The sequence below is a fragment of the Mycteria americana genome, chromosome 7 (genome assembly GCF_035582795.1).
Source record: "Mycteria americana isolate JAX WOST 10 ecotype Jacksonville Zoo and Gardens chromosome 7, USCA_MyAme_1.0, whole genome shotgun sequence".
NCBI classification, from domain to species: Eukaryota; Metazoa; Chordata; class Aves; order Ciconiiformes; family Ciconiidae; genus Mycteria; species Mycteria americana.
Genome location: NC_134371.1, coordinates 57337292 through 57363439, shown reverse-complemented (window position 1 = coordinate 57363439; position 26148 = coordinate 57337292). Strand labels below are relative to the sequence as shown.

At 52.7% G+C, this 26148-nt stretch overlaps 1 protein-coding gene across 2 annotated transcripts; it reads left to right on the top strand.

Annotated features, from left to right (window-relative positions):
* Window positions 1-11367: 11367 nt before the first annotated feature.
* ELOVL1 (ELOVL fatty acid elongase 1) lies at window positions 11368-25616 on the top strand. 2 transcript variants are annotated; one of them, XM_075508574.1, is made up of 8 exons: window positions 11368-11419; window positions 22307-22368; window positions 22799-22989; window positions 23155-23235; window positions 23442-23498; window positions 23836-23941; window positions 24091-24227; window positions 24647-25616. In XM_075508574.1, the coding sequence occupies exons 2-8, from the start codon at window positions 22323-22325 to the stop codon at window positions 24899-24901; spliced, it is 873 nt and encodes a 290-aa protein (XP_075364689.1). In that variant the 5' UTR covers window positions 11368-11419; window positions 22307-22322; the 3' UTR covers window positions 24902-25616. The 2 variants fall into 2 exon arrangements, with proteins under 2 accessions (XP_075364689.1, XP_075364690.1); XM_075508575.1 differs by lacking the exon at window positions 22799-22989 and having other exon boundaries at window positions 11403-11419.
* Window positions 25617-26148: the final 532 nt, after the last annotated feature.

Sequence of the window (26148 nt, the reverse complement as noted above, 5' to 3'; positions counted from 1 at the left end):
GCAGAAAACTGTCAGAGGAACGTGTGTCAGATCCCTGGCACTCATCATCCATGGAGCCTCAGCTCTAGGATGCTGCTTCACTTCGTCCCCCCAGACTGGCTTCCTTATAAAGCTAAAACGTCTCGGCGCAGGAGCGCCAGGACCAGCAGCTAGCCGGGGTGATTCCGGGCAGCCTGGGACACAGGCAGAGCGTGGCTGCCTGCTACCCGCGCTAACCTGGCTCTCCCAAAAACGCCTCCAGTGGGGCAGGCCAGACCTTTCACACACTTGGACGGGAGGAAGGGAAATACAGGCAGGGTTTTTTTCCGTAGATTATAGAGCCGGAGAGGCCAGCTAGGCTCGCCAGCGTAGCTTCCTGCATGACACAGGCTGCCCTGAATTAGTTCTTGTGTAAATTAGAGCCCTGTTGTTAGGAAAACAGTTGATCTTGAACTGATACATCTCTGCTACAGTGGCTGGTAGGTTGTTCTAAAGGTTAATTTTCTTATTGCACCTTATATTGAGGCTGCATTTCTTTAATTCCCTTCAAGTTGCTGGATCTTCTCAGCCAGGGAGTGAGCCCCCGAGTTGTTAGTCCCAGAGAGAGGAGTCGGATATTATGATTAAGCTTTCCTGATCCTTTTTTACGATAAACTGAAGTTATTAAAGTCCCTTTTGCTTTAAGGCATATTTTCCATTTTCCACTTCTTGGATCACATCCAAATCTTCTTATGCATCTGTGTCCTTTGGGACACTGGACTAGGACACGCTATTCTAATTGTGGGAATGGGAATTTCAAATGCAGAGTGACTTTAACCACTTATCCAGTCGCTGCCAGGGCTTGAATGTTTAAACAGGGAACAGGAACAGGCCTTTTACCCATAAAGTCATGGTGCAAATTCATGGTCCACTGCTTGTCACCATGGCGGGCAAGTCCAACAGGGATTCACCTTTCCCAGTGCACTGTGTCAGAATAAAAGCACAACCCTGCTGGGTCAGGGCAAAGGCTCAGCCTGTGCCCCGCTGCGGCAGGGGCCAAGCAGGCAATCAGGGAAGCACGCTCTCCCCGTGAGCATGGGATGTGCTGCCACGCTGAGCCCTCAGGGTTTTTTTCCCTGCCTTGTCCAATCCCTTTTTGAACTCGTCTCTTCCTAGTAGGGTAATTTTGGCAGGGAGGAGGCTCAGGTCTGGCATGGTGGGCACTGCCAGGCTGTCTGGGCCCCAGCTCAGGTGCGGATTGTGATGGTGAGCACAGACACTGGTTTGTTCTGGCCCCCCAAGTCCCCCTTGGTACCAGTCAGGCTCTAGTGCAGAGGACAGACACCTTTTGCTGCACGGCCCCGCTGCTCCAGGGATCCCAAGGGCTCCAGGCCGCTGACATGCCCTGCTCCCAGGACAGCATGCTTTACCCGTCATAACTTTGCTTCCTTCCAGGTCATCAGCTTTACACTACTTAGCACTCCCTGCTAGAAACACATCCTCAGTGCCAATTCCCCGGGGAGCATCTCCTCTGCTGCCTCACACTTGGCCAGGTCGCCGGTGCTCTTGTTCCTTGATCGCACGTGCCGCCATACCAGCCAGCTTGCTTTCCGATATTTAAGAGTATACAGTGCCAGAAAAATTATCATGTTAGTTTGACAGGTTTATTGTCTGTAATCCCTGATGATTGGTATTTATATTTCTCTGCCTTAAATCTTTATCAATACAATCACATATTTTTCAGTCATTACTTTGCATGGGATGACGGTCGAATAGACATACCTGTTTATAAGGCCTTATAAGGCTGTTTACTTTTTTAAAATGCCAGCATAACATCAGCTTGCTTGTTCTCTGGAGCTTCTCCAGGCTTCCTTGTCTTACTGAATGTCAGCATTAATTGTTTAGATTTTTAAAAACAGATTTTTTTTTTTTTTAATTTTGAGATGCAGGATACCTGGACTGCTGAGTTTTTAACACTTGCCTTATGCAATTGTTGTTTAACATCTTCCTGAGTTACTGTTAGAATGGAAAGCATTTCACCCTTGTGACAGGAATGCTTCATCTGGCTTCCTCCCAAATGCAGGAGCGAGATATTTATTGCCTTTCCTTCCTGCCCAGCTATCTGCAGTCCCACCGTTCCCAGCCTGTATTGCACATCCAGCCGTGCTGGGTGGTGCCTGCAGCCTGTCCTGCTGCTGCCGTGGGCCAGCTCACCTCTGGAAGCCATGAAGCTCGGCGTGGTGCCACCACTTCCCTGTATCTCTCTGCATCCACTGATCAGCACGACTAACATCTGCCGCGTGCTTGTTCTCTTGTCCTTTCTCCAAGCAGAGATGTGCACACAGGTGTCTTCTTTTGTTTAAAAAAAAAAACCATAACACTTTTGTTTGTTTTTTTAACCTACAGATCTTTTAAGTGGGTGTCATTAAGCCTTTACAGTAGAGGTGAAGTACGTAAGGTGTGACGGGAGACGTGACCGAAAAGATCAGGGGGACAGCTGAGGGAGGGGAACCTCTGCAGTTCTCCACTCTCCGTACCGCAGCTAAGGCAGGAAGGTAGGGTCTCAGCGTGGGCTGGGGGGCTGGTTTCCATCATCCTGCTAGGATGGGACCTTTCTGACAGAAAGATCTGGGACGAAAGGAGAAGTCTTCTGGCGGTTGGGTTGAGGAAGCCTGAGTACTTTTTTATGCTAAGAAGCAACATAATGGGGTGTGCGCTGCCAAAGGGCAGTAAGCCAAGTTTTGCATCTGCATCGCTCCCAAAGCAGCTTCACCTGCAGCTCACAGACGAGAGACAAACACATGGAAACAGCAGCAAAATGTGCCTCTGAACCAGCCATTGAAAAGCTCGGAAACGGCTTGAAAGTCAAAGGCACAAATGGAGGGAAAACAGCCGAGTGTGGAAGCAGAAACCCCAGGCTGGTTCTCTGCTTTCCCCCGGGCTCTCCCCATGAGCTCAGTGGCCCCAGGAGAGCCAGAGCATGTCCACATGGCAGCTGGTGCCTACAAATGAATAGGCAGCCGCTTCGGAAAAATCCCATGAAGCTCCTCCTTCCAAACGAGTGCAATAAATCTTCATCTGTCTTAGAAGTAAAATGTTACTGCTTTGTACCCCACATGGATGCTGTGGTCGTAAAAGTACACGCTTGAGAGACAGGATGTTTGGATGTATTTGTAATATATGCCATAAAAATAGCTCAGGCTGATGTGACTCCACAGTTCATTTGTTCTCCGTATGATACTGTAGCTCTCTGGCTGGATCCATGAACATTGCCTTGGTGGAAACCTGCACTTAGAAATTAGTGAAAACCTTCTGCAATTTCCTCAGGGGTAACCCTGTATATGGGGAAGCACATAAGATTATGTGCACATAAGAGTAATGCAAAGTGTGCTGGCTGGCTCCTCTGAAGGAGAAGCTTTTGTCGTCTTTTTTTTTGTGTGTGTTTTTTGAAGAAAGGAAATTACTGGATGTTGTTTTCTGACCGAGATGCATATTTTCCAAAGTCAGAGGATCAAGAGATGTGGTTCCTGCAGTGGCTGTCTTGTCACTGCTGCTCAGATTCCATCACTGATTTACCTGCTTGCTGTAAGACTTCTCCCTTTGCTACCATCGTGTCCAAGCAGTTTCTGCACCGAATTAGCAGTGGTGCTAAGGTCCCGCTTGGCACGGCAGCTCCCTTCCTCTGAGTAAAAAGTGTGCCCCAGGGTACTTTTGCATTATGTTTTTCATTGAGTGTTTGCTGGCCATGCTTTGGGCCAAAGGGCATCATTGCTACCTGTGGGTGTTATTTTGAAGCCACAGCATTTCCCAGGATGTTCCTCTTCTGAACCCAGACCTCCCCCTTCTATGCCTATTGCCAGGTGGCCTTGGTGGGATGTGTCTGTCTCCCACCGTCATGTGCTAGTCCTGGGTTCTGCCTGCCCTGGCATGCAGCGTGGAGGTGTGCTGCTCTCGCGGGAACTGGGCTTTGAAGCGTGCGGTGGGTGTTTATGTGGAGTTTATTTTTTGTACTGATGCAGTCCTGCAGTCAGGGTCCTGCTTTGTGGGATGGGAGAGATGGCTCTTGTCTCCTCCTCTGCTGCAGCAGCATGGCGGGACTTCAGAGCACTGCCTAAAGAGCTAATGGCAGTAGCTAATACAGGACCAGTTTGTATGCACCCTGAGAAACGCATTCTGCGTAAGTGGAACCGAGGAGCCATAATTTTGGCTGTCTCGGTTTTGTGTATTTAGGTTCCCATGGGCATCACAGCGATAGAAAGAGCCACAGTCATCATCATCATTGTAGCGCAGCCTGTTTTGCTCCAGTCAGCGGAACAATGCACCAGGTCGTGACTTGATTGCATGGGGCTCCGGGGGAGCACACATCATGTGCAGCCCCATGCTACAGAGCTCGGGGCTGGGCAGGGAGCTGGGCAGCACGGGTCTGCGGGCAGGAGGAGCTGGGCAGCAGGACCTGCAGCCCTGGACTGTCGAAGCCCCACAGCAGCTGCCGAGCCAGGAATGACTCACACGAAGCCGCTGTGGGTGCGCCCACCGTCACTCTTAACTGTTTGTATTCACTCACATAGGGAATTAAAAAAATAGGAATTAATAGGAATGCTCCAACCCACATTTTGAGCACGCAGCTCCCTCTCCTTCGCTTCTTTGTGTCCTGTGCTACCTGCTGTGTCTTGCTGGAGCTCAAGTGCAAGATGCTTGTCCCCATACACAGTGCAGGCATGAGGACATCCAAGGAGGCTTGTGATGTTCACCATCAACAACACTTTTTGGAGAGCTATTTGCAGAAAGGAGGCCATGACTTCCTCTGCCCACTATCTTGGAGCAGTTTACTGCATATCTCTGTTTCCCTCCTGGTTATATCTGTCCCTTCAAGGGAGGACGGTTGCTCCTGGCTATCTGGGAGAAACACTGCAGCCCCTCACCGTGGGAGCTGCCCCACTGCTTCTGTCCCCTGCCCCTGTGCCCCATGGACCTGCCAGGCAGGTGCAGGAGCCCACAGCAGGACCTGCCACAAGTTTTCTTATCCCTCAATTTCCTTTTCCTCCCCACCCACTGTGGGTCTCAGGGCATGCACTGTGCTGCTGACTGCGCCAGTGGAGAACCTCAGAAACAGAGAAGATGCCAGGCAGGCCGGGGAGGATGGCAGCCAGTGGGGAGCTGGCAGTGTCCCCCCGCCAGCCTGCAGACTGGATGGGCAGGCAAAGCCCAGCCCCGGCTGGAGCTAAAACACGGCCTCATTTCACGGCAAAACAATCCTTCTTTGTGCAGCCTGTTCTCCCAGAACAATCCTCCGCTCTGACAATGTCCTTTCTGTGGCTTAGTCCTTGCAGAGCGACCAGCAGTGTGCTCAGCCTGACGCCTGGCAGCTTGCACCAGTGCCTGCCCACAGTCCTGCTGCCCCATGGCCAAGGTGCACCACCTGGGACACCTGGCCTGGGCAGCCTCTGCTCAGGACTCTGTGGCCACTTCAGGTCAAGGCAAAGTCTTCCTAGTAAGCCTCCAGCAAAGCCTGGAGCACTTGGGAGGGGTTTTTCTTCTGGCTTTGTTCGGTCCATGGAGCTGCATGGTGCTGCTGCATCACACATTACGAGGGCAGCCCTGGGATGCAGTTGTGGAGTGTGGCATGTGGGTGTCAAGTCACCAAATCTGACTGTAATCCCAACTGCCTGCTGGGTCACCCGGCTTTGCCAAGCTGCTCTCTCAGGCTCCAGGCAGTCTGGGACAGGTTGCAGGAGCCGATCAACTCCTGTGGGCTCTAAATCATGGAGATAAAATGAAATGGCTTCAGATGGAAAGGGAGATTCTGGGGATGAGCAGGACCAGGGCTTTCCCATCACCTGCATTTTCTCTCTTCAGGAGTCTGTGCCCATGAGACAACCTTGAAAGCTCCCTGAGAAGGGGCAGTTTTCAGGTCCCTACCAGAGACAGAGCTCACAGAGCTGCTGTGGTCTTCTGCCACAACATGCTGCATGTGGACAGTCACGAATGCTTGCACTGGTGACCAAGGACTCCTGTTGTGCTGCATGTGTTGAAGCGCCCAAAACTCCTGACCCTTTCCAGCCTCCCACCAGTCCATTCTGGGGCTTGAGCTGGCCCTGCTATGCCTGCTGCCATGCAGAGGCACTGAAGAACAGGCTTCTGCAAGCTTTTAGTCTCCTCAGATGCCTTGCTCTGGTCATGGCTCTGCTGCCTCTTCCCCACCCAGGATTTGTGTGGATCTGGAACAAGCACCATTATTCCACAGGAACAAATGGGGATGCTTTAGCAGGTCCAGAGTGGGCTGAGACTTCTGGCATGTCTGTGAAGCACCCCAGGGTGATGTTGTCAGCCTGCGGAGGGGGGTATCAGGGCTCATGCCGGAGAGGCTGCTGGCTTTTATGCAGCTGATAAAGAATTCTCATCCTGGCAGGAAACCGCAGTCATGAGTGCTGCTCACCCCGGCTGGCAGGCAAAGTCCATCAATTAAATATACCAGGGTGAAAGTCTGCCATCAAAGCATCTGTGCTCCAGCGCACCACCACAGTGCCGGCAAGCTTCCGGGTGATGCTTCTACCTTCCCTTTTATGTCACGCTATGCCTTTTTCCAGGTGATGTTTTAAAGTAAAACTACAGCATCATGTTACAGCAGACATTTCAGTGGGGTCATTTTATGCCTGCTGGCTACAGAAATGTTGTGAGTTGTTTCCTGGTACCTTGAGGACCTTCAAGGGACTTCGGATTCCAGGACTGAAGGTATTTCTTCTGGCTGAAGGGAAGAGGGCAACACTGACCGCGATAGGGTAATTGGCCTTTACTGTCAGGATGATGTAATCAGCATAAATAACAGTCAAAAGTTTGCACAAGATGAGTCACTTAATGTTGATATCAACCATGGAAGGAGACAGCACATCAGCCTGAGCTTAGCAAAGCATGGGCGCTCTACACAGCCTATCTGCCCATCTCCATTTGTTGAAATTGAAAACTGACATTATGGTTTTAATGGTCCTTCAGGCTCTGAGCAGTGTCATCTGTCTCCACTTTTAGTGGCCATGAAAGCCTTGTTTTATTTTGTCAGTATAGACAGAGGGGGTGTAGGAGCATTTCTCCGATGTTTTACAGTTGCCACTGTAATAGACTTGTCATTTTTTGTCATGGAGTCACAGAGAAGGTGTGCAGCAATGATGTGTGGTTGATAGTGCTTTAGGGTCCAACCTTGGGAGAAAGGGAGATGGGTTAAACAACATTAGAGAGCCAATTTACATTCAGTGTTTTTATCTGATCACATGCAAAATTGCTGGCTTTTCAGGAGTAAAAAGAAAAGGATGGGAGAATCTGGAAATTGTATTTTCACTCCCCAAGTGTAATAAGGTAAGCGAATTTGCTAACTATGTATGTCAAATACATTACTGAAAAATTACAGGGCCAAGTGCACATGCCTTTAATTTCACTAAATTAATTTGGTCTTTTTATTATCTGTTAGATTTTTCAAGTTGAGTAATGTCAGTGTTTTTGCCACATAAAAAGCTCACAATTCAATTCTTCAGTGTTTAAAAAAAATAAATTCATAGTTACAAATTCAGTGAATAAGAGAATATAAACTTACTATACAAATCAGACATGATCAAAAAGATATTTAAGTTCCCCAGAAAGCCAGGATTTTGATAATTTCTATCTCTGTCATAAAAACTGAGAAACTTAGCACCTGGAGGGGCTGAGACCCCCCTTTTCCCCACCCAGCTGCATGGTGATCGTAAGCCACTCTTCAAGACTGGCACCAGAAAAGGTGCAACACTGAGAAACTGCACCAGCATCTCTCATCACATGCAGAAGAAATTATCGTTACTAATCCCTAAGGTCATAACCTTTCATTCCTTTTTCATTGCTTAGTTCCTCCAGACCTTCCCACCTGGTAGTCTGATAATCCTCTGCATTGATGATGGCTTCCATCTTTGTGCCTTCAGCAAGTTGTATTAGTGCATGCCTGCTTTTTGCACCAAGACAGAGCAACAAGGAGAAAGAAAGGCGCACCTGGCTCTGCAAGGAGAAAGCAGAAGACAAGGACTGGTGGAGGGAACAACAGAAAGGAGGAGTGCAGAGATTCACACTCACCTCCATCTGATCAGATCTCCATGTTGAGAAGGATCAGCAAGACCCTCACTAAAGCTACGGTGGAAATACTGTGGTGTTCTCCAGGATAAGCAACGGAGGAAGGAGCTTAAGTTCTCACAAACTGGAGCCTGGTGCAGCCCAGGCTGCTGTGACCAAGAGCACAACAGCCAGGTTGTTTCTTGAATTGCAGGTGAAGAGTTAATGACCCGTAGGGCTTCGCCTGCTGCAGGAGTGGTTGGTGCAGGAAGGACACCCTTGTGCAGGTGTGTGACTCGATCGTCTCTGGTTTGGCAGTCCAGACTGCAGTCAGAGCAACACGCTTGGCTGGCTGCAAACAGCTTCTCTCCCAGATTTCAGGTCACACAGGCAGGATTCAAAATGGAAGCAGAAGATTATCCATTTATAAAAGTCTCTCTCCAGACACTTTGGGAACATCAGGCTGTACACAACAGTCACATCACTCTGGCCTTGTCTCCCTCACCCTCACCTCCCTTATTTTTGAGGTATTTTCTTTGCTATGTGTGCTCATGCTACCCTGCTTCCAAAGAGCCCAGAAGGCAGAAACCCAGAGCCACAACACGCAGCAGATTAGTCAATTCCCTGCTGGAGGCCTGTCCCCAAGGGTTAGTAGGGGACTCTGTATCACCCCCCTGGCCAGCCGTAACTGGGCCAGCACTGCGCTGGATCCAGTTGCCCGCAGCCAGGGTGCTCCGGCAGACCAGAGTCCTCACGCCAGCCGGAGCTCCTGCCCAGGCTGCTGCAGCTCCATGGACGTGGTGGGAAGGGGGAACGCCGAGGAATGGCAGACACCCGCTGAGCATGAGAAGTAAAAAAAGGCAGACATGCAGACAAAGGTAACCCATCAAAGCAAGTGTGAAAAGAAAAACCAACTAATAGAGGAGAAATAAAATGGAAAAAATATATTTGATGTGTTGGAGAATTAAGGACAGAAGATGCGGTAGCAAGGGAAAACTAAAGACCAAATACCGCACAGGAATAGTGGTGGAGACAGCAGACACAATAGGAAAGTAGAGGCCAGGATTGAGAGAGACGAGAAAGAAATTGCATTAAGAGCAGAAGAAAAGAGGGTGACCTGGAAATTTATTCCAATAGCATGAAGAGGCTGGGCTGTGCAATTTGGGGCTCATTGTTAGAGCCTGACAAGCCTGCCAGCAAGGGTGGATCCAGACGAGAGAAGGAATGCTTGGAGAAAGCTATGAGATGTGGGATACAAGGTGGAGAAGTATCTAGTAGGGAGTGTGAAGGAATCCACTGGTGATCTCTTATTTCATGACAAACAACATAGCAAGATTTCCACTGAACTGGACCACAAAACAACTAAAAAAGAGTAATGGTGCAAAATAAAAGGAGGACAAAAAAGAAAAAGAAGTGAAGAATAGCAAACAAGACTGATGCCTATACTTAACAAGGGAGAAAGAGTGATCCAGACAGCTGCAGGCCTGCCAGTCTGATGTTAATAGTATTAGATTAAAGAGTAACGCAGCACATGGACAGGAAATGGAAAGCGGGATAAAATATAGTCTATTATGTCTGACTAACCTGATAGTTAAAAATAGCTTTCTATAAAGCTATAGGCCCTGTGTGGACTCCAGGGAAGCAGCTGGGAACCTTGAGACCAACTGGGAACCTTGGTAGATGTTGGGGCAGAAACGAGCACAGGAATTTCATATGGGAAGGAGTGGCTAAGGTCAAGATGGAAGCAGAGCCTTGTGAAAGGGAGCATATCAGGACACACAGAAGGTTACTACTGAGGTACTTTGTGGATGTTCTTATAAAGTGATTTCCTTAAGGACTGGCACCAATATTAGGTGTAATCTGATGAAATCAGAATGTTGTGATGCATTGGCACTGTAGGGGAAAGTAAAGGAATGCTGTACCACCAAAAAAAGGCATGAAAGTCACCAGGAGTGCATTCTTTACTTCATTTGGGGGACTTTGTGAGCTGCAAGCACCTGAAGAAGAGGAGTTACAGGAGTAACGGCCACAGAGTGACTCGGAGCTGTCACAGCAAAGTGGAACTGAGAAGGGCGAATGCAGCCCTGGCTGTATCCAGACGGGGAATTCTCACCAGGTGAGCACAAAGTCTGCGACCACTCCTGGTCACCCGTCTTCAGGAGAGGGAACTTGAACAGCAGCACAGCCAGAAGAGTTACCATGGCATTAGGTGCAGGGACAGGCTGGCTAGTAAGAAAATGCTGGAAAAACTTGTTTAGTCTTCCATGTAATGGCTGAGAGGGAGATGATTGCTGTCTACAAATACATTGGAGCATAAATACCAAGGCAAGGACCTACGTGAGATAAAAGACAACATTGGCACAGGAACAAATGGGTATTAACTGGCCATGCATCAAATTAAGCTGGAAATGAGAAGATGATTCCTAACAATTAGAATAGTGAATTCTGAAAATGCCTTCAGATCAGACAAGCGCGAGCCAAAGCACAACCACTTTTTAAGACGAAGCTTCATAAGTCTGTGAAGACAACACAAGATGAAGTGGTGCTGGAAACAGCATGCAGTCAGACTGAACATCTCTGGGGTGTCCTTCTGTCCTGTGTTTCCAAATGCTTGTGGTAGCTGTTGTGGTGTCACTGGAAAAAAAAAAAGAGCATATGTGCCATCTGTTTATTGATCTGTAGTTGGTTGTTTCCTAGAAGTCTGAGACTGGAAGAGTCCATTTAAACCATCCTTGGCTGCAGATGATGACCGAGGCTTTGCCTGGCCTCTCTGCCCACCATGCTGCTGCTTCACCTGCTGGGGTGGACTGTGGCCACCCTGCAGGAACCCGCTGGAGGACTGGGACTCCCATTTGAAATAGATGTCGAGATGGCATTGGACTGCGACAGGATCAGCTCCACCTCATGAGGACCAGAGAAAGTAGAGGTCGGTGTGAGCACGACGCCAGGGCCCTCTTTCCACCATTTCCCTCGTGCCCTCACCACCACCCTCGAGCCAACCCTCCACTCCCCACCCGGACCCTGCCCAAACCCGCAGCCTTTTCCCAGCCATCTTCCATTTTTTCCATCCTGTTGCTGCCCGTCCACCCCCTCGTCCTCACCAGACCCAGGCCTCGCCCCTAAAAATCAGCTAAACCCGCCCCAAAACCCAGCACCGCCCGCCCTCAAAATGTCAGGGCGCTGCGCAGCCCCTGACCGTGACGCGCTGCGGGCGTGGGCGTGGCTACGAAATGGGCGGGCCGCGGGGCCAGCGCCGATTGGCCTCGGAGGGGCCAGCTCCGCCTTCCAGGGCGGAGCTCGGCCCCCAAGGCCAATCGGCAGCGGCGAGGGGGGTAGGGCAGCCGTATTTAAGGGCGGGGGCCGCGGTGGTGGCGGGCACAGCGGGGTGCGGCCGGTGGTGAGTGTCTGTGGGGGTGTTGCGTACGCGGGTGGGGGGGTGGGAGAGAAAAAACAACAAACAAACAAAAAAACAAACCTTGCCGGGGCGGTGGGTGCTGGGTCTAGCTCTGCCTGGTGGGGCTGGGCTGGGGATGCCTGGTCTTTCCGAGGTGCCCTTTTGGATTTTTTTGGGGAGAGTTTGGGGGGGCTTGGGAGGAGGTGTCTGAGCTTGGTGGTGGGTTGGGTTTGCTGCTGGTGTGTGCTGGAAGGGCTTTTGGGGCTGTTTGCTGAAGGTTGTTGCAGAGCAGGGGAGTGCTGAGGCCTTAGTGGGGTTTAGCTGCTTTGGGATTGAAGCTTTGCCTGCCAGGGATGGTGGGCCCTGCCCTGGTGAGGCCATGTGCTGGCTTGGCATCTGCTAAGAAGCCTGCAGGAGTGGAAGAGGCTGGAGGAAGCTTGTGTGTGTGTTGGTGTCCCTGTCACCTGGGATGCTCTGGGGCATGAGAGGAGGTGGGTGGTGTTCCCCTCACCAAAGTGGTGGAGGGATGAGTCTGGGGAGGCTGGTGATGGGATGCGTCTGGGGAGGCTGTGGCCTGATGGGCGGGATGGGTGTTGCGACATGCCCTTGGCAGGTGGTGAGGCTGGGTGCGGCTGCCACCAGGCAGGAAAGGCACTAGCGGAGGCTGTCACCCCACTGGCGGGGGGGATAACTATAATAGCAGCGTGGATTCTTGTGACAGGCCAGTGGTGTGCAAGCATGTCTGTGTCAGAAGGAGGAAGATAAGCGGAGCCCAAGTTGGGTTGTTGAAGTGGTTTTTAAGAGCAGCTGGGTCCTGATGGTGTGAGGAGCTGCAGTGCTCCCCAGAATCCCTGGCTCGTGGCCTGGTGACACTGCCCCAGAGCTGTGCCCAGGGAAGGGCATAACTCCCTTCCTGCAGCCAGGCTGCCTTCCTTTGGGGCAGTTGTATGCCAGAGCCGTCCCCTCTGTACTGTCTCGGTGTGGTGCTTGGGATGCTTTCCCAGCCTGCCAGGAGAAAAGACTGTTTATCCTTGCTGGTTGTGTGCCAGGGCACAAGCACTGTGGCTTCTGGCCCGGCAGGTCTTTGCCTGGCAGCTGTGCTGGGGACAGGGTCCCAGCTGTGCCGGGGCAGCCTCCCTGCTGCTGGCAGAGATGGGCCCAGAGCCGGGGGTTTGTTTCCTCTCCAGGTCAGGATCTGGTGGCTGCACGACTTCAGGGAAGGGGATCAGCATCGCTGTGTTGGCACTTCTGGTGGGGCTGGGGGCAGCTGCTGTGGCTGGTCCTGGCCTGCCCCTCCAGCAGGCAACAGGGCAGGCCGGGGCTCGCTGGAAGGTGCCTTCTCCCCCCCCCCCCCCCCCAGTCACTGCGGCGGCGGTGCGGGGCCTCCTTGGGGCCAGCAGCCGCCGGGATGTCACACAGCGGCCCTTCCCCGCAGCCCCAGCCGGGCGGCAGCACCGGGCCCGGCCGTACAGGCCCCGTTGGCGGCAGTGCCGGCGCTCGGCCGGGCCGCGGCACCGCGCTTCCGGGGCCCGGAGCGGCGGTAGGCCCCGGCGGCGCCCCACCCCGAGGCCGTGCCGGGAGCCGCCCACGCTTCCCGCTCCCGGTCGGCGGGAGGGGGTCCCTGCGGGGCTCAGCGCTCCCTCCAGCCAGCAGCGGGATGCGGGGCTGGGGGCCCGTGCTGGAGCTGCCTCGCTGGGGGCAGGAGTAAGGCCCGTGCGGGGCGCTGCCCAGGGACCCCGACTGCGCTCCGCTCCCTGACACCCTCCGTCCTGGTGCGGCCGCTGGGCTCGGCCCGGGCTGAAAGCTGCAGGGATGTTGAACGGCTGAGGAGGGCTGCGGTCTGCTGGGGCTTCACTGCAGCAGGGCGAGAGCAGCCTCCGACGGCAGTGCCGGCTGCTCGGTGGCCGGAGAGCTTTCTCCTACACAGCTCTCGGCATCAATGTACCATTGAGATGGCTCTTCCCTCCTCCTGCAGGCAGGGTGGCAGTACCAGGCCTCCCCCGCTGCTGCGACACAATGTTAGCTTTGAGTGCCGGCTCGTGTAGGTGCTTGGCCTCCCTCTGGTCCTTGCTCTGGAACGCCGGTGGGAGGAGGAGGAGGTCCCTGTCACCCTCCTGGTGGCAGCAGTAGCCTGGCTGCAAGCTCACCTCAGGCTGGTGTGCAGTCATGCACAGGGGCCTGCACTTGCTGGGCAACTGCAGGTTTAATAACTGTGGCCAAATGCTCATCTGACCTTCCACAGGCAGTACTGGACTTGGTCTGTAGGTCACTTATGTGGACCTGTTCCTCTCTTGTAATGAAGAGGCAGTTAGGAAAGCTGCTGCTTTTTCATCTCTGCAACAGGCTAAATGAGACAGCATAAATACACAGGCATTGTGACAGGAGAGGGGGCTTTGCGGTGGCAGTCTGTATGCCTCAGTGCCTGGCCCCTTCTCGCAGGGGGACTGTCAGGTGTTTTCCCTGTGACAGACCACCTTGGTTTGGGAGTCCTAAGGGCAGGAAAAGTGAAGTGAGTACCCCTTCCGACGCTCCGTGGGTAGCGTGGAATAACACTGGGTGTTTTCCCTGCTAGTGCATTCCCTCAGAGCATCTCTTCCCTTCTCGGAGGCCAGGATTGTCTGTGCAGCAGTGCATCCATCCTGCTGTGCTGCCCTAAATTGACCACCTTCTCTTTTGCCAGAATGCAGCCAGGGCAGATTCCTAGCTGGATGGAGCTGACCTTCACACCAGACCTGCTGGGCAGCTTCTTGAGGATAGTTCAGAGTCACAGTTGGCTGAGCCCTTGGGGCTTGACTGAGACTGCTGTGTCTTATCTCCTTCCTAGGAAGCCCCTCTCTCTCATGGGTGTGAGCTGCTGCTGACAGCCTATTCCTTTGAGAAGCAGCATGATGCCAGCTGTTGCAGCACCTTCTTGCTGCATCTCCCTGTGGGGGCTAAGCCATGCCACCCACATAGCCTGGGCCTCTGCAGTCCTGCCCTGCATTGTATTCTCACCTCTGTTTCCTGAGAGCCTATTAGATAGGGGGGGATTATATGGCCCATGTAATATGGGAGAAAGTACTGTTAAAACTGAGCCTAGGAGAGTAAAAACTCTCTCTGACCTAGAGGTGTCTTGCACCATGTTTTGGAGGTGAAAATAAGTGAGTTTATTCAAGGTGCATAGTGTTTCCTTTCTCTCCTGGTGGAGAAAAGCTTTGCATCCCCCAGAAGCTCTGAAGCTGGTGTCAGAAGCAGGTGCATTGCTGCATGCTTGGCTTGGCACTGTCCTTGAAAGTTGCAGGTGAGCCTTTCCCCTTTTCTCCTGGGGTTACAGCACAGTGAACACTCAGGCTGAGATCCTTCATTTAGGAAGAAGCTTACAGGAGATATTGGGAGTGGTGTCTGTTGTGGCCCAAGAGATCATCTGTGTTTCTGTACTTTCATACTGGATTTGTGCTAGCATGTGCCCTACTGGCTGTCAGATGGTGGGAGTACTTGGGCTGGAAACTCTGGTTCTTGCCAGTCAAACAGGTGAGGCAGCCTGGGCTCCTGCAGGGAGGAGTCGGTCCCCAGGAGCCAGGGCTCTTCCCTGCAGGAGTTCTGGGGCTGCTGTTGCTCAGAGATGACAGGTTGCAGCTGCCACAGCCAGCTCCCCACTGGCAGGCCTGTGTCTGGATGCTATCTGAGACTTTAGTGTCTTGGGGCTGGTGGAGGTGGTAACCAGGTCTGATGGTTCTTGATTTCCCTTAGTGTCTCACAGGGTATTTAATTTCTGGTTGATTCTTCCCTGTGGGATGGATCAGGGTGGTAGGCTGTCACTGTGGCAGCAAGTTCTCCAGCCTTGCTGCAAGGAGTGCTCTTACCCTGTGGATCAGATCAGCTAGCTTGCTTTCATGGTTTGTTAATAGATTTGCTCTGTATACATAGAGTTATATCTCATGCTGCTTCTACTTAACCCTAAGAGGCTTTCCCTGTCTGTACAGGACCAGCAGCAGGAGCAACAGCCCTGACATTGAGTGGGCCATCTATACCTGTGTGGAGATAATCAGGTCTAATGCTTTTTTGTGTGCGTGGAGGGCTGTGAACCCTGTTAAAGGTGGTATCTATTAAGACTCAGGCCTGTGGGGATCTGTGGTGCTTCTACTGTGCTGCTGGAGTCTCTGGCATCTCTAGTATTGCCAGTGAACGTCCCTTTCCTTGTTAGAAGGTTGGTTGTGTGACTGCACTGCCTTCTTGGTGCAGAAGGTAGGGGGGTCCAAAGCAGACATCATGGTGAGTTCAGGCAGTGACCCCTTTTCTCAATGACAAGTGGCTCTGGGTTTATACTTGGGCTTCTTGACTGGTCCAGACAGCTGTTGGAGGGATTTCAGGAGTCTTTCCTTTCTGCATCTTGCTTTGTAGACTTCTAATGTCTGTTTTGTCTTGGTGTGCCTGTCCAATTAATGCACAGGCCTGGATGGGACAGAACACAGTAATCATTACTGTGTAATGATTACAGACACTGCTGTGGGAACAGAGGTGAAGCCTTGTAGTGAGACAAGGGCTGCCATCACTTCAGAGAGGGAGCCCAGCCATCTCTAGGTCCTTCCTACCTCAGCTGATGCTGCATGACAGTGGGCACAGCTCAGTGTGGTTAGCTCAGAAAGGAAATACCTTATTTTCCACTTCTGGAGGTATCTCATTCTTTGTTTCTTTTCTTCCTTCACTTCTTTACTCCTTTGTTCCTTGCTGTGTCAGACTTTATGCCTAATGTTTCATTTTCCCTGCTTTTTCCCTGACTGCTCTCATCTGTACTGATACCAGTGCCCTGAATATGCAGCCACCAGTGTTGAATGTGATAAGGAGTAAGCCTACTCTAACAGCTTGCCCGATCAGCTTGGGGAGGTGCTGTCCCTGAAAAAACCACTGTGTGCTGTGCATATAGACCTTTTACTGCAACGTATACTCTTGTGGGACCTTGAAGTCTGATTACCTGCCTTGTTTTTTGTACAAGGTCATCAGTACCCTGTTGCAATGGGCTTGCTCCTTCCCCTGAAAGTTTGCGGGTTGCCATACTGACTGCTGAGGCTCTGCAGAGCTTGCCTGCTAATCTGTGAGTCTCCACTTGCTCTCCCTGCTTTCAGTGAGCATGGGAAGGGGAGAGCTTAATCTCTGTAGGATGCTATCCGAAGGCCTCAGGGTTTCACAGCCACTGTGTGAAATAGTGGTAGGGTATTAACACACACTTGGTGAAGATGGGGAAACTCCTCAACTTCAGGCAGGTCACTTCCTGCCGCTTGGAGCCAGTGTGCCAGGAGCAGCACCCAGCCAGTGTGACTCCTGCACCAGCTGCAACGGCAGCTCTTGCAAGAGCTGTTACGTATCAAGGGTTGAGAGTTTGCATCCCTTCTCTGTGAACACAGTCCTCCTATACTGACTTCAGAGTACTCTGATGCAGAGCATATGGTACCAGGCTGTTAGCCATGTCCTTTGACACTCAGTATGAAGTAGCTGAGCCCCAGGAAGCGACAAATAGATGTGATTCAAATAGGAAAACTTACCTGCTGGTGTTAGCGTGAAGTTTCCCTGTAGACTTTGTAGTTACGTTGCAAGCTGAAAGTTCTGGGACTAGTTGTCCTCAAACTCTCATCAGAGAGTCTGTCCTGAGTCCTCAGAGCCAAGATGTCAGGCCAGGAGACCTCTATGTTCCTGCTCTGCCCTAATCTGCTGGTATGGCTTTCCATGCTTGAAACATAGCGGCTTGTGCTCTGCTGCCAGATGGGTCTTGTGTGCTCTGTAAGCTGGTGCACAGGCATCTCTTCAGGCTGCGATTTTGTTCTTGAGGGAAAAACATGACTTTAGGAGCATGTGGACAGCAGTGCCTTAACTGAGTCTTCAGTGAGATGGCTGAAACTGCTACCAGTAATGCAGGTGTACTTGAATGCAGCTCTCCTGTTGAGTGCTCTCTGCTGCATGTGCTTAGGCTGGTGTCCCGAGATGCTGTGTGTGAAGCGAGTATGCACTGGCTGGTTACAGGCCCCTTTCCCTTTCACCTGGGCACAGAGCAGCAGAAGGAGCAGATCCAAATCCATTTTTCTGTGCTTCATGGTAAACTTCAGTCTTGGAGACATCCCACTGCAGAGTTCATAAAGAACAGGGTGCTGCTGCTGCTCAGGGCTGGGCAGGCTCCTTCTCCCCCTTGCCTTGCTCTGACTGCCTTGCTGCTTGTGTGGTGTTAAGGGCAGACATGGTTTGGGCTCCCTGTCTTGCTGGATTCACTTGTGCGTAAGCTCAGGAAAGCTTGTCCTTGAGCTGTGACTGACAGCTCTTGGTGATGGTTTGAGGTACCAGCCTCAGTGTGCTGTGTGCAGCTCTGTCTGTGTCTGCTCTGGGGCCACCAAACCCTGGGTTGGTCAGTCCCACTCTTCCACAGTGACAGCTGCTGCTAGCTGACTGATGCTTCTGAACCAAAGGTCCCCATAGCTCTGCTGGGAAACATGCTCCCTGGGTGCATGGAGCTGCATGCAGGCCTTGCTGGACCCCACAATGACTTTTTGGAGCTCCAGGAAGCTGGGCAGGTGCTGTGGTGAGGAGGAGCTGGGGGAGGAAGATCTCTCTTCGCAAGAGGCTGTGGAGCTCAGAGCTGCATCAGGCAGCAAGCTTTGCTGCTTGCTTGTAGGTCAGGGATGAAGGGTTGGTTTGATCTCTGGCCAACTGGTTATCTCCTCACCTTTCAGGGTTGCTACTCCCTTGGGAGCCCCACAGGGGCTCCCAAGGAGCCTGCCTTAGCCAGTTCAGCAAGGGCCTGGTAGCAGCTCTGTGGCCACCTACCAGACTGTTTTGGTGCTGCCTGTAATTAAACTAGTGGGGAGATTAGGGTGGCTTGCTTTCTTACTTATTACAGGACTGATTTCTGACTTGAGTGCTGGTGGGGTAGGAGTGTTGGGTGTTGGATGGCTGGGGCCAAGTGTATTGCTTGCAGATGGCTGCTATGTGGGGAGAGATGCACCCTGTGAGGCTGTTAACAAAACTAACTGGGTTGAGCTCTGGTCTCTGTTAGTGTCATGGTTCACAGTGCTGTGGTCTGACTGCTCTTGGGCTGCTGGGGCTGGTTATAAAGGGCCTTGCTGTTCTTGCTGAAGTTGCACTAATTAGTTGTATAGCTTGTTGGAAATATGCAGTCTACACATTGCTTGGTGTAAGCAAGTATCTAATCCTTGATGTTGGTTACTGGGGCAGAATGTGGCCTGGTACTCTGGCTTGCAAATAGTGGGAGCTTTCTTGCCAAGATGAGGAAATGACGCCCTGTTGGTGAGAGGTGGAAGGAGATGTGTTGCAAGGTCTCTAGGTATTGTGCAGGGTGTGTTTGGGCCCCAAGGGTTCCTGGTGCTTTGGGGTGCTTGGACCTGTTTGATTGACTTCTCTTCAGCTGTTCAAGGCTCAGCTTTGGGTTCCCCATCTTCTCCCAGTTCCTTGCCCAGGAGGATCAGGATCCAGGAAGAGTCAAAGAAGAGTATCTCCCCTGTGCAGAGTGGACAGGTACCAACTACTGAGCTGTAAATGCCTGCAGTGTGTGATATGCAGTGTAGCATGGAGGGCAGTAAGAGCAGATGCCTGGCTGGGTGGTGAACCTCTCAAAGTGCAGAGGGACATAAAGTGCTGGTGTTGTGCACAGAGGAAAGGAGTGAGTTCAGCTTCCCAGACTGCTCTGTGCTGGAAAACCCTTGCCTGCAGCAGAAAGGCTGGCATGGAGCCATCATGGCTCAGGCAGGCCAGTGCACTTTGCATCCTCCTGCTTCATGCAGGTAATGCTTGGGCCTGCTCTACAACTCCCCCTTTGCAGCTCAACTGCCAACACCCCAAGGCTGGTGGCTGTGCCTTGGGAGACAGAGGAGGGTGAGACATACCTGCATCTGCTCACTGAGCAAGGCACATTTCAGCTCCTGTCTAATGCAGGACCATGTAGCATGCCAGTGTGGATGCCAGTCTTGCAAAGACCTGAAGACCTTGAGGGTTCCCTGGAGATGTGGTTGCTCTGTTAGCTGAATGCAGCAGGATGTTTTGCTTAGGGAAGCTGTGGAAAATGCACAGGGCCTCTTCATAAGGGCCTGTAGCATAATCCTGCTAGTTCTGCCCTGGTAGAAGTCCTGGTGCTTGCCCAGAGCCCATGTTCAGGACCAGTCCAATGCCTCCCCTCTCCCTGTGGCATGTATGGTTGTAGGAGTGCTGGAGGTGCTTCACAAGATACAGCAGTAAGAGGGACTTGGTGCTGTTCACCCTGGTGGGGACTTCTGTGCTAGTGCTGGGTTGAAGTGGGCTTCTCCCACTGCTTGGGGAGATAGTTGTCTGTGTTCAGGGCTGCTGCCAGGATGACCCTTGTCTGCTGTGTTCTGTGCAGCCTTCAGCAGGTCTGTCAGGGCAAAACTACAGTGTGAGTCTTCTCTCCCAAGTCCCCAGTGTCCTGGGATCCTGAATATTTTTGAGCTGGGGCCCTAGTTGGCCAGTGGTGCTGGAGCCTTGCTGGCATCAGGGTCAGCAAAGTAATCTGTAGTGCCTGAGCTCAAGTGTTTCCCTGCAGTGTGAGATGTAGCTCTGAGCTTTTGGGTGACTGACACTATCTTCTCATCCTAAGCCTGCCCAAAATAGGCAAGTGCTCCCCAAGAGTTTTGTCTCTGCCCTGGACCTGTAGTAAGGCTGACTCATTCAGCTTGATAAGATAAACACAGAGCTTGAATAGTCAGGTACCTGTGCTGGGAACTAACTCTTGAGGGTTCCTCAATCTAGCAAATAAAGGTGTAGCTGGATCTAGTGGTTGAAAGCTGAAACTAGACAGACAAGTTTGGAGCTTGCTCTTGGCCATTAAAGCAACATAAAGCTCAGCAGCTTTCAGGACTTGTACTTACTGTGTTTCCCACAGCTGGAACCTTGAGTGGCTCTCAGGGATGCTATAGTTCCTGCTATGCTTTTCTGGCCTCTGCTGCATGTGGAGGGTGGATAATCTTGGCAGTCACCAGGATAACTTGTATCACGGTGATACTACAAGTGAGTATTACTTGCTGTTAAACCTCTTGAAACCTTGGGTTGGGAAGGTGAGCATCTGTTCTGCTGCTGGTACCCCTGAGGTGTGGGGATCAGTCCTGAGTGGGCTTTGCCCTATTGCTGCAGCTGCCTCCAAGGTGGCATGAAGAACCACCTTCTGTGCTTTCTGAAGCACAACAAAACTTCTTGGGCTCTGTGCCTGGGGTGTGTGGCTGTGTAGGCTTCTCTGGAGTCTTGCTTGGAGGAATGGCTACTTTGGGGGGTGAAGGGGGAGACCTGTTCCACCCCACTGCTGTTGCAGAGAGGTTGGGTGGTACTCCCCTGTTTGGAGGAGCACACAGGTTGACTGGGCAGGCACAGAACCAGCACTGTTGCTGCACTAAAGTGATTTGCAGAGAATGATGAGCTAGAATGGTGTGTGCCAGGCCCCTGTGAAGACTGCTGCCAGTGAAGCCTGTCATGTAGGTGCTTGGTAGCACTGCACAGGTGGTGTCCGCTGCCATCCTGCCTGGGTCCCAGCTGGAGCAAAGAGCACTTTGCTGAGCTCCTCCTCTTGCAGCAAAGCTGAAGGAGCAATGCTGGTGAGGGCTTGAGGTGGCAGTGGCTGCTGGATATTCCCAGCTGGGACCTTACTGGGAAGAAGGTTACTCTGGCTTCAGCCTCCCAGCTGCTGGTCTGGGAGAGGCTGTGTGCTTCCTGGTGGCAGCTTCCTGGTGGCAGCAGCAATAAATCTCCTGGGGAGACTGGGCTAGGGACCCATTTCCCCAGGCCTGTGTGTGGACAGTGATTCCTGTGCACCTTCCTGGAGGAAGGGGTAGGTGGAATGTCTGTTTGGTAGCAGCTGTGGGGAATGCCTCCCTCACAGGTGGGCAAGTCAGGTGAGGCTGGGTTTGTGCTCTGCTTCCATCCCTGTTGCTGTGGCATCCTGTAGGCTGGGGAGAGGTTGGGAAGCACAGGGAGCTGGGCAAGGGTGTTTCAAACTTGCCTGCAGCAGCAAGAGCCTGGGCCCTTCCTGCTCTTCTGGAGAGCATCTGTCTGGATTGCTGCCTGGTGTGTGCTCACAGTGAGGCTGAGTGAGTGTGCAGAGTGCCAGTCCTTCTCCCTGCAGCCCTGTATCCTTCTTCTATGGCTTTCTACCCTAACTGGGGATACTGTCCTCTGTTTGGAAGGGTAGTGGAAATGTCATTGCCAAGTAGGATGCACCTGGATGCAGCCTCTGAGGTGCTGGGTTATGGGGTAGTAGCTCTTGTCAGGAGAGTTTTGTGCAAGGATGTGAAACAAGGAACTTGGAGATCAGAAACTGGTGTTTGTTTCTGAACTGATGGCTTTCCTTCCTCATGCAGTGGGTCTGCCAGTGATGCTGTGTTGTTTCTCTGGTGGGGACCAGTGGGCAGGAGCCCAAAGCTGATCGTAAAGGCACTGTTCTGTGGAGCATGTGGGCTAGCTCTGCATCTCCCTTGGAGACCTTGCACTAGGGTCAGGCAGACCATGCTGGGTGGGTATGGGTGGCAAGGTTGGTGGCGATATCATGGTGATTGTGGGTGATAGTGTTGGAGCCTGTATAGCAGGAGCAAGACTAAGGGGCTGGAGATACGGTGTTGAGGTTGGAAGCTTTCCTAGCTGGCTTGAAATGTTAGGATCCTGCCTTGGAAGGACTGCTGGTGGTGGATGGTGGGGTTCCCAGCAGAGCTGGGGAGACAGGGCTAGGCTCAGTGAGAAGTGGGCAGTGTATGGCTCAACTGGAATTGTGGATGCTGGTGTGTGATCAGCTGAGAGCAATACTGGCCAGATGCACTCTGAAGCTGTGCTTGAAATTTGCTGATCTGCAGGGCTGTGCTCTGCAGACTGCCCTCCTGGGAAAACAGCTGCCTGATCTGCCCTTCCTCTCCACAGAGATACTGCCACCACCATGGAGGGGATTGTGACCATGTATCAGGACTTTATGAAGAAAGCAGGTGAGTGTTTGGCTCTGCCCAGCTGCAGGGCAGGTGGCACTACATGTCTTACTGCCACAGGCACAGGGGAGTGGTCTGTCATCCCTGAAGCAGTCTGGGTCTAGCTGCATCCTGCCTCTGCCCTGATGTAGATGCAGCTCTGGGTTTTTTGGGCTGCCTGTTATGATGTTGTCTTGCCTCAGTGCCTGTGCAGGTCCTTTTGGGGCACTTGGGCCCTCCTGGGTGCTGCTGTGCAGCGTGGCTTCAGGCTGTACCTTACTGAGTTTGGCTGGCTTCACCAGCCTCTGCTCCCAGACTGCCCCCTACCTGCACTCCTGTCCTAGGAGAACAGGATTGCTGTGTCCTTGCCTCCACTCTGGCAGTAGCATTGCTGGCAGCAGACTGGGGTGGTGAGGATGCTAACTGCCCTGCACCATGGTGCTCTCTGCAGACCCCCGCATCGCTGATTATCCACTGATGCAGTCCCCGTTCCTTGTGATGGGCATCCTTCTGGCATACGTCTACTTCGTACTATCCTTGGGTCCCCGGCTAATGGCCAACAGGAAGCCTTTAAACCTGAAGAAGTTCATGGTGCTATACAACTTCTTTCTGGTGGGACTCTCACTTTACATAGTCTATGAGGTGAGTTGTCAGCAGTAGGCTTTGTGTGGCATATGAAGCAGTCCGTGCAGGTTGTGTGGGTGATGGGGAGCCCTTTTGCAGGCTGTTCCCTGCCCTTTGGTGCAGGGCTTGGGAAGCGCAGTGGGTGATGTGTTGGGCCTCACCCTGATGATGCTCTTGTTGCAGTTCCTGATGGCAGGGTGGCTTACTGGATACACTTGGCGATGTGACCCTGTGGACTTCTCGCAGGACCCCAAGGCCCTCAGGGTGAGTTCTTGTCCCTCTCCCAATAAGTGGGGATGGCCTTTAGCACTTGTGTTTGGACAGCAAGGTCACAGCTACCTGCCTGTCCTCAGGCAGAGGACTTACAGTCCCTGGCTCTTGGTTTCACCCCAGGGTTACTGTATGGAGACCCTTGGTCTCTGGGCATGTTCAGGCTGAGGTGGGTCTCATGTTAACCTGTTCTGTTACAGATGGTCAGTGTTGCTTGGCTCTTTGTCTTCTCCAAGTTCATTGAACTGACGGACACGGTGAGTGAGTTACTGAGGAGGCCTTGTCAATGCTTGCTGGGCAGGGAGTTGGGGCCCAGTGTACTTGGGGTAGGTGCTTTCTTCAGCCCTTCCAGTCTGACCTGGCAGTGCTTCTGTCTGGTGTCACTGCCAAGGAGGACACTCTGGGCTATTGCAGAGGCTGCTCTTGGTATGTTATAGCTCTGGAAGCTGTGGGGTGACCTAATGTGTGGTGGCAGTGAGCTTGGAGGTGGCGGGGGGGAAACATCACTGAGATCAGACACTGAATTAGTGGCCCAGCCTGCTCTAGCTGCTCCCAGGGCTGCAGGTCCTTGATGCTGTTGGGCTCTCATTGCAGGTGATCTTTGTCCTGCGGAAGAAGAATGAACAGGTCACGTTCCTGCACCTCTTCCACCACTCTGTTTTGCCTTGGAGCTGGTGGTGGGGAGCAAAGTTTGGTCCAGGTAAGATGGAAATGGTTTGGGTGCACAGCTTGGGAAAGGGTGGGGTTAGCCCCAGCATGCTGAGAAGGGTTTTTTGGCCCTGCTGGGCTCCTAGGAGTGCTAATTGCTGTGGAGGATTGACTTACACTAATGAAAATCTGTCTTAACAGGGGGAATGGGCTCATTCCATGCCATGATCAATTCCATGGTGCATGTTGTCATGTACTTCTACTATGGGCTCTCAGCAGCGGGACCTGCCTTTCAGAAGTACCTGTGGTGGAAGAAGCACATCACAGCCATCCAGCTGGTGAGTCTGTGCTGTGGAGCAGAGCATATGCCCTCAGCCTCTAATGGGAGGGGCAGGCCAGCCCTTACCTATGAAAGATGCAGCCAGTGGCTGTAGTTGTCTCTTCTGCAGCCTCTGACTCTGGGTTTCTAGCGGCTCTGGCCCACTGTGGGCCTCTGATAGCCCTACCAGCCTGGTTAGGGCATGGGTGCTGCTCAGCCTGATGTCCCTGGGCTGCAGCCACATTGGGAGGGTGAGGCACATGCTGCCTTGAGACTTGCACCTGCCTCTTCCAGCTGCTGCTGACTGTGCCTCACCATAATGACCTCTACTTCAGAGTGGGAAAGGAGCCTATTGGTTTCACTTAGAAAGAAGGTCTCCAGTGGGATCACTGACCCTGCTCCCATGAATAACTTGTCCCTGCTCTGCCTTGTTCCCAGGCACAGTTCGTGATTGTCTCTGTCCACATCTCCCAGTATTACTTCATGCCCAGCTGCCAGTACCAGTTCCCCATCTTCATCCACCTCATCTGGATTTATGGGACCATCTTCTTCATCCTCTTCTCCAACTTTTGGTACCAGTCCTACACCAAGGGCAAACGGTTGCCCAGGGTGGCTCAGCAAGCAGCCCAGCACAACGGTAGCAGCATCCATGAGAATGGCACTGTTGCCAATGGCAAGGTCAAAGCCAACTAGAGGGCAAGGCCCTCCCAGAGCCAATGAGAGCCCCGGGGCAGAGGCAGCTGGGACCTGTTCCCCTGCTCCTGGGTGCCACTAGCCAAGTCAAGTGCCTACAGACTGTTGTACCCCTGTGCCCAGCCCTGCTGTTCTGTCTGCATGCCCAGCCCCTCTGCTCTGAGCAGCCATGGGCAACTTCTCCTGCTCCTGGGAGGGTTTGTGCTGTTTCTCAGTGTTGCTGAGCAGAGAGGCAGCTGCCTGCATCACAGCTGTGGGGCTGCAGTCCCATTCCAGTGTTTCCAAAGGAACTTCCCCCAAGTGCCTACATCTGGCCCTTCTGCCTGGGGGCCATTTCCTTCTGAGTAGGACCAAAAGAAGAGACCAGTCCCTGTCCTGGTGCCCTTTCCTCTTCCCTGTCTCATCAGAGCCTGTGTGGATGAGCAGACTTGTCCCTGGTTGCTTGCTGCTGCCAGCTCAAGTGTAAGTGCTCCTGCTCTACCATGCCTTGTGCCACCTTGTTCCATGCCACAGTGCTGCATGTCCCTTCTGGTCCCTGTGTGCCCAGGTGGGGGGTCCTGCCCTGGCATATCTGCTCAGGTGTGGCTGTGGAGAATGTAGGGGCAGTGCATGTGGGACTCGAGGGCCCAGACCTGCCCAGTACAATACACATGCCCTGTGCCTAGTACATAGCAGGGGCTGTGACAGCCTGAAATGCCTCCCCCACACAATAAGCCCAGGTTGCCTTGCCTTTCTGTACCTGGGCTGGGTGCTTGGCGTGTGCTTTAGTCACACTTACCTGATCCTGTATGGCAGCTGGTGGCTTGCTCCAGAGTCGGGGAGGCCAAGCTCAGCCTTGCCTTGGACTACTTCCATTCCTGCAAACTCAAGATTTGAGCAATAATTGTCCCTAGAATCAGCTCCTGGGCTCTCCTGCTTGGGACCAGCCCTGCTCTGGCCCAGCACGAGCACACTGGAGGATGGTTGTAGCGTGCCCGGCTGTGGTGCAATAGTGAGCACCTCTTGCCTTTGTGGATCTGACTGGGCCTGTGTGAAGGTGTACTCTGCCTTACAGCAGGGCAGTGCAGCAGCTCTCCTGGGCCTGGTGCCCATCACCTGCTCTGGCTGTAACCAAAACCATGCTGGTGGCCTTGAGGATGAGGTGAAGGAGCCAGGCCCTGTCAGATTGGGCTGCTCTTCTATCACAAATAAACAAACAGAAGGAGAAATGGCTCTGCCCTCTTGTTTTTCTGGCTTGCTGTGCTCAT

Excerpts from the sequence above, each read along its gene's own strand:
- ELOVL1 (XM_075508574.1), top strand. The coding sequence starts at position 22,323 with ATGGAGGGGATTGTGACCATGTATCAGGACTTTATGAAGAAAGCAG. Across the intron at positions 22,369-22,798 it reads GGACTTTATGAAGAAAGCAG|ACCCCCGCATCGCTGATTAT; the intron begins GTGAGTGTTTGG and ends TGCTCTCTGCAG. Across the intron at positions 23,499-23,835 it reads TCATTGAACTGACGGACACG|GTGATCTTTGTCCTGCGGAA; the intron begins GTGAGTGAGTTA and ends CTCTCATTGCAG.